Source organism: Parasteatoda tepidariorum, chromosome 4, assembly GCF_982258835.1.
Source record: "Parasteatoda tepidariorum strain Cologne lab strain chromosome 4, Ptep-v5.0, whole genome shotgun sequence".
In the NCBI taxonomy this organism is placed as follows: domain Eukaryota; kingdom Metazoa; phylum Arthropoda; class Arachnida; order Araneae; family Theridiidae; genus Parasteatoda; species Parasteatoda tepidariorum.
The window spans coordinates 5,196,788-5,211,801 of NC_141758.1; the positions used below are offsets into that span (position 1 = coordinate 5,196,788).

At 31.0% G+C, this 15,014-nt stretch overlaps 1 protein-coding gene across 1 annotated transcript in view; it reads left to right on the top strand.

Annotated features, from left to right (window-relative positions):
* Positions 1-15,014, top strand: part of LOC107447628 (uncharacterized) — a 63,597-nt gene that overhangs the window by 36,974 nt on the left and 11,609 nt on the right. Inside the window, exon 5 of the mRNA XM_016062583.5 lies at positions 4,114-4,221. Coding sequence (XP_015918069.2) covers positions 4,114-4,221 — 108 coding nt within the window. The remainder of the gene's footprint in view (positions 1-4,113; positions 4,222-15,014) is intronic.

Sequence of the window (15,014 nt, forward strand, 5' to 3'; positions counted from 1 at the left end):
TTTTATTCTTTTGTTAGCCTGCATTCTGAAGGACACTTTCCCTGAAAAATTTTTTTTCGTAAGTTGTAAAACAAACATAAAATATATGGGGTCATGAAAATGACTGTTTTTGTGAGAATGACCCATATACGTTTAAACTATTCAAATGTTATTGTAGTCAAAATCATTTTAAGCCCCTTCTCTGTCGGAATTTTTTTTCCGAATTTCTGGCCAGAAAAGCAATTTTTTTATTGCTGAAAATTAATATATGTTCTGTCCTAAATTCAAAAATACAAAATATTTTTGTCAGCAAGCAGTTTTTTGCTTGACCAATTAGTGGTTAAATATGTGTTGTCCCTTCTACTGATCTCCAGTTTTCCCTGCAAACGCACCCAAGTTTTTTCTTAAAAAAATACACTTTGATGACATATTTATTAACTTCTTCGCATGGCAAACGACACCAACCATACGAGCTCAAAAACGCTGGACATATGAGATGCAACATCGACAGAGAATGAATTTAACCGTATTTATTTAATGAAGAGTAAAATGTGATATAAATTTTGCCACCACAATAAATATAAAAATAAAATCTTCCAGAATAACCAAAAGAGTTAACTAAATTCTTATATATTGCAAAATAAAAATACTGGCCAGTAGTCTGTTAGGGTTTTAATTTAACAAGAAGCAAAGCGTAAGTTCTTCATAAATTAAAAATTATGATGAAAATTAACTATTGACTTCATTGTAAATTAAGTATTCACTTAAGATCTATGCAGAGTTGTCAACTGCTTTAAAAAATATTTTATAAAATATTTGTAACATATTTATTTAAAATATTTTTTACAAAAATTGTCGTTTCGTAAAATATTTTATAAAACAAACTAAAATCTAAATTTTTCATAATATTTAGTAATTCACATATTTTATATGAAAATATTTTCCTTTTTTTTTAATTAGAAGCCGAATATTTACGAAATATTTTACAAATTATTTTATAAAATATTTGTAAAATATTTATCTAAAATATTTTTTTAAAAAATTGCATTTTTGTAAAATATTTTATAAAATAACTTGCTCCGGACAGCAAACTTATATTTTAAAGTGGTGGTTTATCAGTTGTGATTTTTAGTTTAATAAATTCAATTTAGTAGATTTTTATCCACCACTATTTCTAAATAATTAGTTGGCTTATATGATTCACCACTTTATAATACTTATGTTCCTTCGAAACCAATTGAGCTTGGTCTGACCGATTGATTGGATCCAGAGATTGGTGGAGATAGGTCGATCACTGTTTTTGATGCTCTGATGTGATGTGGAAGAACAATTTATGCTTTTAGGAGGTCGTAGAACTTTCGGATTTTCATTGGTGTCTTTTGAGTGAGTAATACCTATTTACTACTCTTGCAATCATGTATGTTTTCTAATTCTGAGTTAACTTAAGAGTATAAGTAGATGCAAGTTAAGTTAAACGATTCTGCCCGATATAGTAGCTTTCAATTTACGTTAACATCACTGCTGAAATTAATATTTGCAATCACGCAACAATGGCTACGTATCACCACCACGGACGTGGCGGAAAGCGGCTGACCGAAAGACCTGCACGTGGCTCAACGTCGGATGAGGAATGCTCGGATTTTGAAACCAAAATGGCTAAAGAGTTAGCAGACATGGAAAGAAGAATTAAAGAAGATGAAAGGAAAAATAAAGAACTACTTGAGAAACTAAATCAATTGGAACAGTTTCTCATGCCTGTGCCAAATAGGCCCGAAATACCGACAACACCAATTGATGTCATTGATATGAAAACTTATGAAGGAGGCCAACTTTTGAAACAGACGGGGAATGAGTCAACCACAGATTCAGAAAGCTCAACCAAAAATATTGCAGAACCCCCTTTAAAGAAGAAGAAAAAGAAAAATAATGTCAAAAAAGCTGAAGCAAATCTAATCATGACCACGAATAGTAAACTTTTTTCACCGATAGATACCGCCACCTCCCTACAACCATCTGAATCTATATCTGATACTGACGTAGCCCCACCCAAGGAGGATTCCAGTTCAACTGTAGATCCACCCACAACTCCAGCAAAAGTTCAACCAATTAAGCATATAAAAGTTCTTATTCGTGGTCTTCCAGTTGGATTCTGTACTGATCATATCTCCCAGCAACTGGCGAAGTCAGACATCATAACGCAAAAGATAATTCAGTTTAAGAGAAAAGTGTGCGGGACCTACAGGCTCCTCCCACTTTTTCTTACAATTCTCACAGAAACAGATGTTAATCGACAAATTTTCTCTATCACCAATATACAAAGTATCCCGGTCAGTATTGAAAGGTTCCGAGGCGGGCAAAATCCAATCCAGTGTTACAACTGCCAAGAATTTGGCCACAGTCAAAGATCATGCAATTCACCATCAAGATGTGTAAAGTGCGCCGCCAATCACCGATCATACGAGTGCCAAGAAGATAAAAATACACAACCTAAGTGCAGCAACTGCGGAGACTCTCATACAGCCAACTACACGGGGTGCAGAGCCCGTCCCCGCAGAAGGGGAACACGTGCCATACCACCAACAATAACAGGACTTGCTCAAAGGCTGGTTACAATAATTAAAGAATTGAAAGAACTTTTAAAAAATCAAGAAGTGCTTCAACTGTTTCAAAGGATTATGGGGGAAGCCACTCTTGCACAGTAACATCTTTTTTTTTTTATTACTTGATTTGAACTTTTATTTGAACTCTTATTATTATTCAGAACTCTAATTTTCCATACAGATTATAAATAAATACTGCATACTGCCCTTTCAAATTAAAGTTGAGCATACTAGATGGCGCCACTAAGGCTTGTCGAAAATTTATGTTAAATCTTCACGTTCTTGAATCACGACTTTTGTATATACATAATCATCATTTATTAATGCTCATATTCAATTTTCTGTACATATTTATGGCAATTAATGTAAATATCTTTGTTCAAGTTGTAATTTTTTCAAATCAACGTTATATTTTCTGTACATATTTTCATGGCAATTACTGTAAATATCTCAGTTCAAGTTTGTATTTTCTCTAATCATGGTAATATTATTGTAAAGCTACCACAACGACTGCTTATATTCAAAATGTTTTTACCTCATTGTTGTAATTTCACGATGAATGGGATAGGGGCCGCTGCGCGGCCCAGGTGCCCAGTTGTTTTTAAATAAAGTAAAGTAAGTAAAATACTTATGTTATGCTTAACCACTTAAAAAGCAAGCAAGAACAGTAAAATATTTGCTAAATTTAATTTGTTGTTATTTACCGTTATTTTAATTTATTTTTTATAATATTGCTTTATTATTTTTATAATTTATTTATTATTTTGGCGTATCCGGAGCAGTTGGTATCTCTGAAATAATAGATAAGTAAAATTTAAAGCTCTCAGAATTTTTTGCAATTCATCCATTTTATATGCAAATATTTTCAAATTTTTTTTTAAATCGCAAGCCGAATATTTGCGAAATATTTTACAAATATTTCATAAAATATTTATAAATATTTTATTCGCGAATACGTGCGAAATATTTTATGAAATAATTACTATGAATATACGATAAAACGAAAATACGATACTTTTTTTTCATCAATGATTATTCAGAAGATTTTGCGGATACTTTATCATTTCTTTGTAAAATGTTTAGATAAAATATTTTTTGATAAAACATTTTATAAATTAGTAGAAAACAAAAATCTGAAGCTCTCAGAATTTTTGTTAACTCATATATTTTATACGCAAAAAAAATTTTTTTTTTTTTAATCACGAGCCGCCACTATTATCTCAGAAAAAGTTATTATTTCCTTTTTAAAAAAAATTGTTAAAAGTGAAACAAAGTCATATTCAGATATTAAAAATGAAATATAAATCAAATGAATTGTTATGATCGAATGTTTAAACAAGCTCACTTAATAAATAAAAAAAGGAAAGAAATCTCCTTATCAATTCTCGTTATATGATAAGCCATTAGTTTTAATTCCACCCGAGGTTTTTATCAGAAATGCATCACGTGTTTAAACAAGAGCGTGGGCTGGGTAGAGTACTCAATTAAGACATTTGTTTTAAACCTTGTTGTTGATATGGATTGTGTTCAACAGGAGACAACTGAAGCAGCGAGCACCACATGTTTAGTCAATGCAACCAAAGATCGAGCCAGAGGACCTCAAGGTAGACGATTACCGCAAAGGAAATCCTTGATGCCACAGGTACAAACTATTTATCATTAGAGAATAATTTAACGTGCATATGCTTGTGATTCTTGTTAATTGAGTACGATAAAAACTACTTATCATGATTGCCCACCAGGAAGTTTAAGCTCACCAGAATATTTTAAGTGGTTGAAAATTAAAAATTTAACGTTTGTGGAAAATTAAATGATTGATTATGTCAACCTTTGTTTAACATCGTAATCAAATTCAATATAACGTGTCTTAATATACTAGTGATTCGGTATTTAATATTTATAGTGGTAGTTACTCCACAATACTTCCATTCTAGAATTTTATCAGTGATAGAACTCGATGAATATCACTAGTTAAATCATGCTGTTTATTTATTTATATCAATTTTTGCTTCATAGCATTTTACTCATTATTTTTTTTGTTTTTAGAGTATTTCTCTAATTTATTTATTCATCCTTCACTTTTTATTTATTGTACATTTCGCTCATTTTCCCCCCCTTCATTTACGGTTATATGAATTTGCTCATTATTTTTCTTCAATAACCAGGGTATAATATTTCTTCAATTATATTTCGTCGTATTAATATTTCGTCAATAATATTTCTTCAATAATAATTATGTCAATTTGCTCATTATTTAACCGGAAGAATTTATTTACTTCACCGGTTTTTTTATTCTTTCTTTGAGCAGTATTATTAAGCAAATCAACTGTTTAATGTGGACTATCCATCAATGTTGGCAAGTTCATATCACGTTTGGCGGTTGACGATGAGGGGAATTCAATCTTTGACTCAGGGATGCCAACTGCTCCGCTTTCTGTAGAAGTTTTAATAAAGTGGTAACTAATTAAATAGTAAAACACGTAGAATAAGGATAAATACGCCTACTTTTTAAAAAAGTAACCACGAGTATAGTATATCAAAGTTGCATTTGATATGATATATAGAATTTTCGATATGTAGTGGTGTAAAAATTGTTTAAAATGATAAATACTAAACCTAAAATAACTTGGAACAACATATTTCTATAGAAAGGTACCTCGTCATACCTGCCAACTTTCACATTCTCCGAAAATGGATTTTCAGAGTGGTTGTAAAACAATAAAAGAAAAACAATCTGACTCAAAAATATATTTATATTTTGATCCTGTTGAAATTCGCTTGTGCAAGAATTATTATGCTTTTATATATTTATTGTAATTATTTATATGTAGTGGTGGTCAAACTCATTTATAATTATCAGTATAATTCAAAAAGTTAATTGGAATAACCTGAGTATTGCTACCACTTTAAATATGAAAATAAAATCTTCCGGAAAATCCGGAAGAGCTTATGATAAAGTTAAGATAACGTGTATTATATAGTAGTTACTTAGTACTTAATATTTATAGTGGTAGCTACGCCACAGGTTAACTTTATCTAATTTCACCTGCCTTTCAGATTGACTAATACAATACGAACCAAGTTCCTATCCCGGAGCATTATATCAGTGGTTGGAAAAACTACAATATTTTTGTAGTTTATTACGACTACTTTGTTACAAATGTAGTAAACTATAACTACTTTTTTAATGTATTAATTACAAATTACTTTCGAAATGTAATAACTTCTTCACTACTTAAAGGAACCGAACTTTGCTGGAGAAATTATTTTACACCTGTATAATTTGCACTGCTGGATAAATTGACTTACACATTATGTTCATAATGGTTTTGAATAAAAAAAAATTGGCTTATATTAAACATGAAGAATTATTAAGAAATTCTTAGTTACGTGAGACAGTTTGTTATTCCAAAACATTTTATTCGAATTTGTTCGTTTTATCTTCAACTTTTTATGCCCTTCTAGACAGCGAATATTTAATTTAAGAAATGCTAGGAAATTATCCAATACTTTCCATTTCGTGAAGTGTTCTTTTATTACTTTTTCGGAATTAAGTGCGTCTAAAATAGGTTCCCTTCTTTTGAAATAACATCAATGCTTCAATATTCATTCGCGTGTGAAAGTGCGACTAAATTGATAAATGATCTATTATTTATATTGGCTAGCTTAAATATTAGTTATACGTGACTCCAAATACACAATTCTTGTTAACTCACAGTGAAAGGGGCATTTAAAATGTGCATTGACAGACCCGCGAAGATTTGTACCCATCCAATTCGAAAAATGAGTTGTGTTAGAATCCTGTTCATATATTAAACCAGAGGTCGCCAAAGTGGTCTATATAGACCCCCAGGGGTCTATTTAACAAAAGCGGGGGTCGATCTGAGCCAGGGGGTCGAATGGGGGTCGATCCGAATCGGAAAATCACACATACCTCATTGAGTATGTAAAATTTGTGAATTTTTTTATAATTGACTTAAAATCAGTTTCTTTATAAAACATAAATTAATAAACGTATCGGTTGAAACAAGTATTTACGTATCAGCGAGCAGTGGCACGAACTCAGCACAGTTTATAAGTCAGATGCATATGTGCGCTTGTCCAAATGTCACGTGTGACGAACATTGACGTTACAAACGCAAATGTCACGGGCAGTTTGTAAACTGTAAACAGTGCTGAATATTTGCAGTGTCATTCATAAAAATTTTAAAGTTTTGGATAATTAGTTATTATTTCGATAAAAACCATTCGCTTAGTTTAGATATCAACTTTAATTATCAATGCATGTAAAAAAAAGAGGGTAAGCATTTATAATATGGATTAATACAACCAGCGACAAAAGTATAGCACACTTTGTATTTTTTTACGAAAATTAAAATTGACCAATTTTGAACCCAATATAGCGAATCTTGCAAGAAATCACCAGGCACACCCATCTAATTGATTAAGAAGCAATAAATCTGTAGTTACTTTACTTATTATTTCTACTTATTCATAATTACTTATTATTTAATAAATATTAAGGTATTTAAATTTCAACATTAATATATTTTTCATAAAACTATTGTTACACAATGTACTATTACTTTAATAAATGTTTAAAATCATAAAAAACACAGTAGCTAATAAATTTTTATTTTAATTAACAGAAAATTACTTTTATGGGGGTCGATGGAGATTTCGAAAAATTATGTAGGGGTCGATGATCAAAAAAGTTTGGCGACCCCTGTATTAAACTAACGTAAAAAGTAGTTGCCAGGAATTGCTACAAACTACCGTTTTTTTGTATTGCACTACTAACTGCACTACTTTTTTTTTTAAAAAAAAGGTAGCACACTATACTACAAACTACGAAAAAAAGTATCGACTACAGTAGTTTCACTACTTGTTAGTGCGTTACTGGGTTATCTACTCCTTCATCTAAGTTCAAAATAATGGGGGTTCGAAGGGGAGGACAAAAATTATTCATATTTAAATAGAATGAAGTTAAACTAACATCTTAAATAGTAAACTTAAAACTAATATTTTATCAAATAAGAATAAAAGGAAATTTTTTTCCTTCCACTCTCTTTTAATAATTTAGATATATATAAAAATAAATTCGGACTCATTATGTATTTAAACAGCCACCCCATAGACTGCTGAACTCAAACTGTCTTTTATTTTAACTTTTTATACTATTTCATGATGTATGGGATATGTGCCTTCTGCGCGGCCCAGGTGCCGAAAGATAAATAAAGAAAGAAAAATTGCTTGAGAATTTCATTTGTTTGAAAACTTTTCAATTTGCCTTACTACCATTCGAAAACACATTTACCACATTTATTTATTATCTTTTGAAAATTATTTACCACAGTGAAACCACATAAATACCACAATGACTTACATTTCAAATCATTCATTTGTAAAGCAAAAACATTCCAAGCATTCGCTTTCAACAATAAACTGAAAAAAATATGCTAGAAAAAGTAGCTAACTTGAGTCTCTTTTATAAAATTTTAAATTTTATTAGTCACCACTTCTTTCATTTTTGGTCGCCAGTAACAACCCTGTAATAGGAAAAAAAATTTCTGCATTCGATGAGTTAGCACGTCATTTGCTTTATTTCAGTTCCACGCCTTTTGGAAGATTTTTAAAATGTATACTTAACTTGTTCAGAATGCAAACGTGTTTCAATTTTCACCAGCACCTTAAAACATCAAAGCGTACGTATCAGGCTGTAAAATCGTCACCTAGTGAGATTAAACTAAAAAATTGAATATTAATAAAATAAAAATCTATGAAATTAATTATTCTGCAGCATTTTGATGTACTATCATATACTGTATAATCGGGTTAAAATATATTGGGTGTCTTGGAAAGTTCATGTGAGCAATTCTACAAATAAACGCCAATTAGGCGGCCCAAAAAATGTTTTTTTTTTGGGGGGGGGGGGGGCACGCTATTTCTCTATGAATTTTCTTCTTTTCTACCTCCTAAAAAAGCAAAAAAAAATTATGAACAGGAAATTTTTTTCTATGTGACATACTTTGAATGACAAAATACCAATTTTAAATTTTTCCAATTTACGAACGTTGATTAAATTTTTTTATTCTTGTTTTTTATACTAAAATATAATCTTATAGTGTGAAATCTCTATCAATACATTTTAGAGAGACATTATAATAATATTACATTGATGTAAAAATCGTTTCATCTGAATAAATGGCTCAGATGAATCTGGGATAAATGGCTCAGATAAATCTGAGCCATTTATTCAGATGAAACGATTTTTACATCAATGTAATATTATTATAATGTCTCTCTAAAATGTATTTATAGAGATTTCACACTATAAGATTATATTTTAGTATAAAAAACAAGAATAAAAAAATTGAATCAAAGTTCGTAAATTGGAAAAATCGGGAAAAATTTAAAATTGGTATTTTGTCATTCAAAGTATGTCACATAGAAAAAATTTCATGTTCATGATTTTTTCTTACTTTTTTAGGGTGTAAAAAAGAAGAAAATTCATGTAAAAATACCCCCCTCCCCAATTTTTTTTTTTTTTTTTTTTTTTTTTTTTGCCGGCTAATTGGCATTTGTTTGTAGAATTGCTGATATTAGTTTTCGATGTGTCGAGCTTCCAATGGTATGCCAAATTTTTTAAAGAGGTAGCAAAATTTATACTTAAAAAAAGAAAAAAAATCGATTTAAAAAGTTTGATCAATACATTTTCTTGAGCCGTGGTGGGCCAGGGGATATAGCATACGTCCTTAAATGAGGTGAACCGGATTCGAATCCCAGCGATGGCTGGTCGATATGAACTTTGCACCAGCCTCGCACCGACCACAGTGCTGACATAAAATATCCTCAGTGGTGACGGATCATGAGTTGGAGTCCCCTTGCCGTCAGGCTAAACGTAGGAGGTTTTCGTGGTTTTCTTCTCCATGTAAACGCGGGTTGGTTCCATCTAAAAGTCCTCAACGAAGGAGAATTTTTCCCAATGCTAGACTTGGGAGTTCCCTTGTCTTCTTAAATGGATTCAAAATTACAGGGTAACGAAGATGAGCATTAGTAGTCGCAAACCCAAAAATAGGGTCGGCTATAAGACGACGGCTATAAAATATAAAATACATTTTCTTGATCATCGTTAAGACTTGGAAATTTATATCACGGATAGAATTCTGATACATACTGAATGAATATTATCTACTTCCCAGTACTACTTACATAGCAGATAAGCGGAGATCGTTAGTATTCACTGTTTTGGGGGAGGAAATAATAAAAATTGTAGCTCGTAGAAAAAAAAAGCGATTACTGATTTGAAATCAGTAAATATCAAAGATCAGTCCAAATATCTCCAGCCACCACAGAAAAAAAATTGTTTCTCGGTGCAACCAATTAAGCTAGTAAAAGAAAAATCAGTTTGCTAAAAAATTAAATTATGTGTAATGATAGGGCTCTCGCCAGTATGCCGACAATTGTCGCCAAATGTTCCACAAATGTCGCTAAAAGTCACACGCATTGGCGACAAATGTGTCGTTATGAAATATGTTTGGAATTTACAAAATAGAAACGAAAAATATTTTTTTGCATCGAATTCCATGCATTTAAAAAATTTTATTGCACTCATTTTTGTTGTTGTTTGATATGAAATTCAAATGCGTGCTATTAAAAAAAAAAGAATAACAGAGAGTGCCAATACAAAAAATTTTAAATTTACATGTTGTGCTGTGCTTTGTATTCATATACTGACATTATAATTCTTCATCAATAAAATAATATTTTTTGCTCTTTTAGAATTGGCATTATTTGAAATTTTATAATTTTTAAATAATTAATTTTTAATCTAATATTTTGCCCTTTCATACTTTCTCTGTTTTCCTCATTTATTTATTTAATTGCTCTCAGCATTTTAATTTCTATGTTGAATCTATTGATTGATATTATTTTAGCTTTTTTTTTACATTCCCCCCCTCAAGTTTGTCTAACATAATAGGTTTTTGGGCCACTTAATGAATACCTAACTGGTCCTAATGGACTACTAAATTTTCATTGCTGGTGTAAACCCTAATAATGACGTAAGAACGTTTACAGATTAAGTAAAATCTTGTTTTAAAAAGCTAAACCTAAAATGCTATTCAGCTTCCATTATTATGAAATGTGAAAGAGATAGTTTATAGATAAAGCCATTTATCTCTTCGAGGTTTTTTTATCTTCTTAATATCTCATCTTACTCAACATGCAAACATGCTTAATGTAAAATCTGAATTGAAATACCCAAAAATAAATACATATTTTCAGAACGTTTTTTTTTTAATAAGCAATTGTGTAGAATCTTTCTCACTATATTAACAAATCGTAAAAACTGATACTGCCGCTATTTCGGGAATTCAACTTAACGTTACATTTTGTTTTGTAAAGCAAAACTCATTAAAAACCCATAAGAAATTAAAGCCAATTGAAATTATGAAAATGTACAATGAGTACGATGAAATAAAAAAATTTGTATTCGATTATTAAGTTTGAGAGTTATTAACAGTTAAATTTCACGTAAAAAATACCATCGCTCCCCCCCCCCCCGCGAACAAAAATCAACCACAGAGTTGAAATTTGACATGCAGAAATGAGCCAGGTTTGTTTATGAACCTAACACGAACCTTTTTTTTTTTTTTTTAATTCAACTTTTTTCGAAAGTTGTAGCAATTCTAAGTGCTTTATTCTCAATTTTTTTTTAAAAGATACATTTTGTTTTACTGAGCAAAAACAATAAGATTTTTAAAAAATGAAGTTACGAAAGAAAAGAAAATACAAGGACGGAATGAAAAAAATTAACATTCAACTATCAGTTCGAGAATTAATAACTCTTAAACTTGTACGGGAAAAAATAACATGTTTGAGCTATGTTAAAATGCAACTATATAGCTGAAATTTGACGTTGTAAAAGAGCCATTTTTACTTGCGAACTTATCGTATATTTTGTTTTGAAATTCTAATTTGTTCGATAGTTTTTGCAAATTTAAGTGCTTTTTTGCTTAAAGGGACCAAACTTTCGACCTCCCTCCTAAAAAAAAAATTTTTTTTCCTCAAATTTTTATGATTGTGGTTTTCTTTCAAATTTTAAGGATCGAAAATTTAAAACTTATCGAAAAAAGTTGTGTTTATTCAAAGAAATTTCGTTTTCGCAAATTTAAATATTTTTCGCATTTCTTAAGGTTAGACTTCGATCCAATCAGATGGCGTGTTGTGGGGCCAAAAATCAATTCTCTCGATCGAAAGCTACTTAAACGCTCTAATTCTTATTATGTGCACTGTACAAACACTTTTTTGATAATTTTATATTTTCTTCATAACCGGAGTTGGACAGCCAACTCGATTCTGAGTGTACGACTATCAATGTTCAACCCAATCCAGAAGACAAGGGAACTCTCGTATCAACCATTGGGACAAGCTGGCTTTCGATGATTTTCATGGAGCTAACCCGCATTTGCGTCACACGGAAAAGGAAAATCACGAAAACATTTTACGGTTACCCCAATAGCAATGGGATTCGAATCTATGATCCGTCTACCACTGAGAATGTTTTTATGTCAGCACTGTGGTCAGTGTGAGCCGGGAGCGTAATTCGTATGGACCAGTCAAAGGCTGGGATTTGAAACAGAGTTACATCATTAGGAGGCGTACGCTCCCCTGACCCCCCTTTTTTTTTTATTATTATTTCCATCTTTAACATCATTGCAGTGCAAAAAGTCGAGTTTAAATTGATTAAGATGTGAATCCCTACCGTATGAACAATATCGCTCCCTCACGGAATACTATTGGTGTTGCAGTTTTTTTTAAATGTAACCCTTTAGAGGGGAATTTTATTTAAAAAAATTATGTCATCAAAAACTAGGAAAAGCAGGTGATAGTATGCGCATACACAATGAAGCGAGTATCTTTATTTTTACATTTTTCAAAATAAAAAAAGGTTGAATAAAAACCACATTTAAGTGACAAAAAGCATCAGCGATTTATATTATTGTCAAAAATATGTGGGTCAGTTTTTATACCCCGCCCCATGAAACGGTTAAGTATACCATTTTTAAAGTAACTTCAACATCAGACAGTGTATTACTTTTTGAAAAGATGTACTTTATTGCTTTGTTTGCTTAAAAAATACTGGCAGCTAAAAAGTGACGAGCGTTTAGATGCAAATAGTTATACATTTCTAGCAATTTGCAATATTTTTGGATAAAGTGTTACTTGGTTGGTAAAACTGTGGCGGAAAGAGTTAAAAGCAAACGGGTAAAAGGAAAAGTAAACAAGAACATTTATTATCCTATAAACATTACAGACTCACATAAGAAGGTATAAACTACAGGCAATTGCCGGTATAGTCATTAAGAAAATAGGTTAAATTCTCCAGGGAATTATAAAAAAAAAGAAGAAGAAAAAGAACCATCGAGGTACTTTTAACAACAAAATTTATCCATATTAGTTCCATTCTTTTTCCATCAACCCGAGAAATAAAGTCGGTTAGTACGAGTCATTTTAGTTGCATTTTATTCACGTTATACTAAAGCTGCACAAAAAGCTATCGGCGACGGTCTGGGAAACATTCTGGAAGATGATCCGAAGACATCACAATTTTAAATCTTCTGCCGAGGAGATGTCTTCTTTGCTTCGATAGACTAAAGATTTGAGCACTAAGTCCAGCACTTGATACCGCACCTCCTCGGTTTCTGTGCAGGTCAATCTAAGTGGTCACCCACTCGCTTACAGACGGAAGCAAGTGATTTCGGTGATCCACTGGGAACCGTGTCGTGGAATAAGTCCACTGGGTGGATTATAGAGTGGGTCAATGGAAGAGGACCACAATTCTTTCTGTATTTAAGCTGCCGATGGGACGAGAAGTTGATAAGAATAGTTGGCAAATGGTGGGCAACAAGAGCTCCGCGATCACAGAATGGTTAAAGTACTCCATAAACAAACAACCGAGCTCAAAAAGTTGGGCTATGCAGAAACCGGTAATCTTTTAATTGATACTAGGATCAACTATTATAAACTGTTATGTTAAAAGATAAACAATATCCTAACATCACCTTACTTCTTTTCCATATTTTTTTTAATTCACTGTTAGACATGTTAAAATACTGAAAGACGTGTTTTTAGAGCGTTAAGTAATTAAAAACAAAATTCGCAGCAATTTAAAAATAAATTAGTTTTTGTTATTTGTCTTTTAAGTCTTGACAGTCGTGCTTTTAACTATCACAGACACAAAGCAATTAAGTTTAAAAAAATGAGCTGTTGGCATTGAAAAAAAGTTAAAGGAATTGTCTCTTAACTCCTTTCTAAAGTCAACTCCTCAGAAAATGACTAAAATAAAATAGTTAAGAAACTGAATAATTCCTTACCTAAAGTGAAATTTATTCTAGTATTAAAATTATAAGTCAGCTAAATTTATTGCGTTTAATCAGTGGGCGGACGTAATTATTCTTCAGAAACGCGGAAGTCACAATAACTTCTTAAGCTTAGTTGAAATCGTTTATTCCGATTAGTTAAGAGGAAAAAATACAGATTATTTACGGTTATTTAATTTTTTCCCACTAAATTATTCTCGTTAAAAACAAAAAATGTTATTTCCTCCTAAAAGTGTCTCAACTGACACTTATTTTATTTTATTTCACCCGAATAACTTAGTGGTAAAAGTTCTAAACGGAGAATTTAATTGTAAATTTGAGTAAATTAATCTAACAGTTCATATGCTGGTTCTTTTTGCTGCTTCAATATATCTCCGTATTTTTCTATTCCTTTCTTTTTTTTATGTTATTTCAATGTATCTCCGTATTTTTTAATTATTTTCTCTTTTTTTCTGATACTTTAATGCATCTCCGCATTTTTCGACTCTTTTCGCTTGTTTCTGTAATTTCAATAGATCTCCATAATTTTCTCTTTTCTTTGTTGCTTCAATATATTTCTGGATTTTTTATTTATTTATTATTTTCTGTTACATCAGTATATCTTCCTATTTTTCTATTCTTTTCTTTTTTGTTATTCCAATATGCATACCTGCCAACATTCATTCTTTTCGAGAATGGATTTTCCAAGTGGTAGTAAAACAATTACCGAAAAACAGTTATACTCAAAAAGATATTTATATTTTAATCAGGTTGAAATTCGCCATCGTGAGGACTAATATGCTTTTTATATATTTGTTGCAATTATTTATATGTAGTGGTGGTCAAACTCATTTATAATTATTAATATAATTCAAAAAGTTTAGTGAAATAGCATGAATCTTGCTAGCACTTTAAATATGAAAAAAATATCTTCCGAGAAAACCGGAGGAATTGGCAGGTATGAATATATCTCGATATTTTTCTATTATTTTCTGTTCCTTGTTACTTCAATGTATCTGGAATTTTTCTATTAATTTTTCTTTTTTCTGTTACTCCAATGTACTTCCGTATT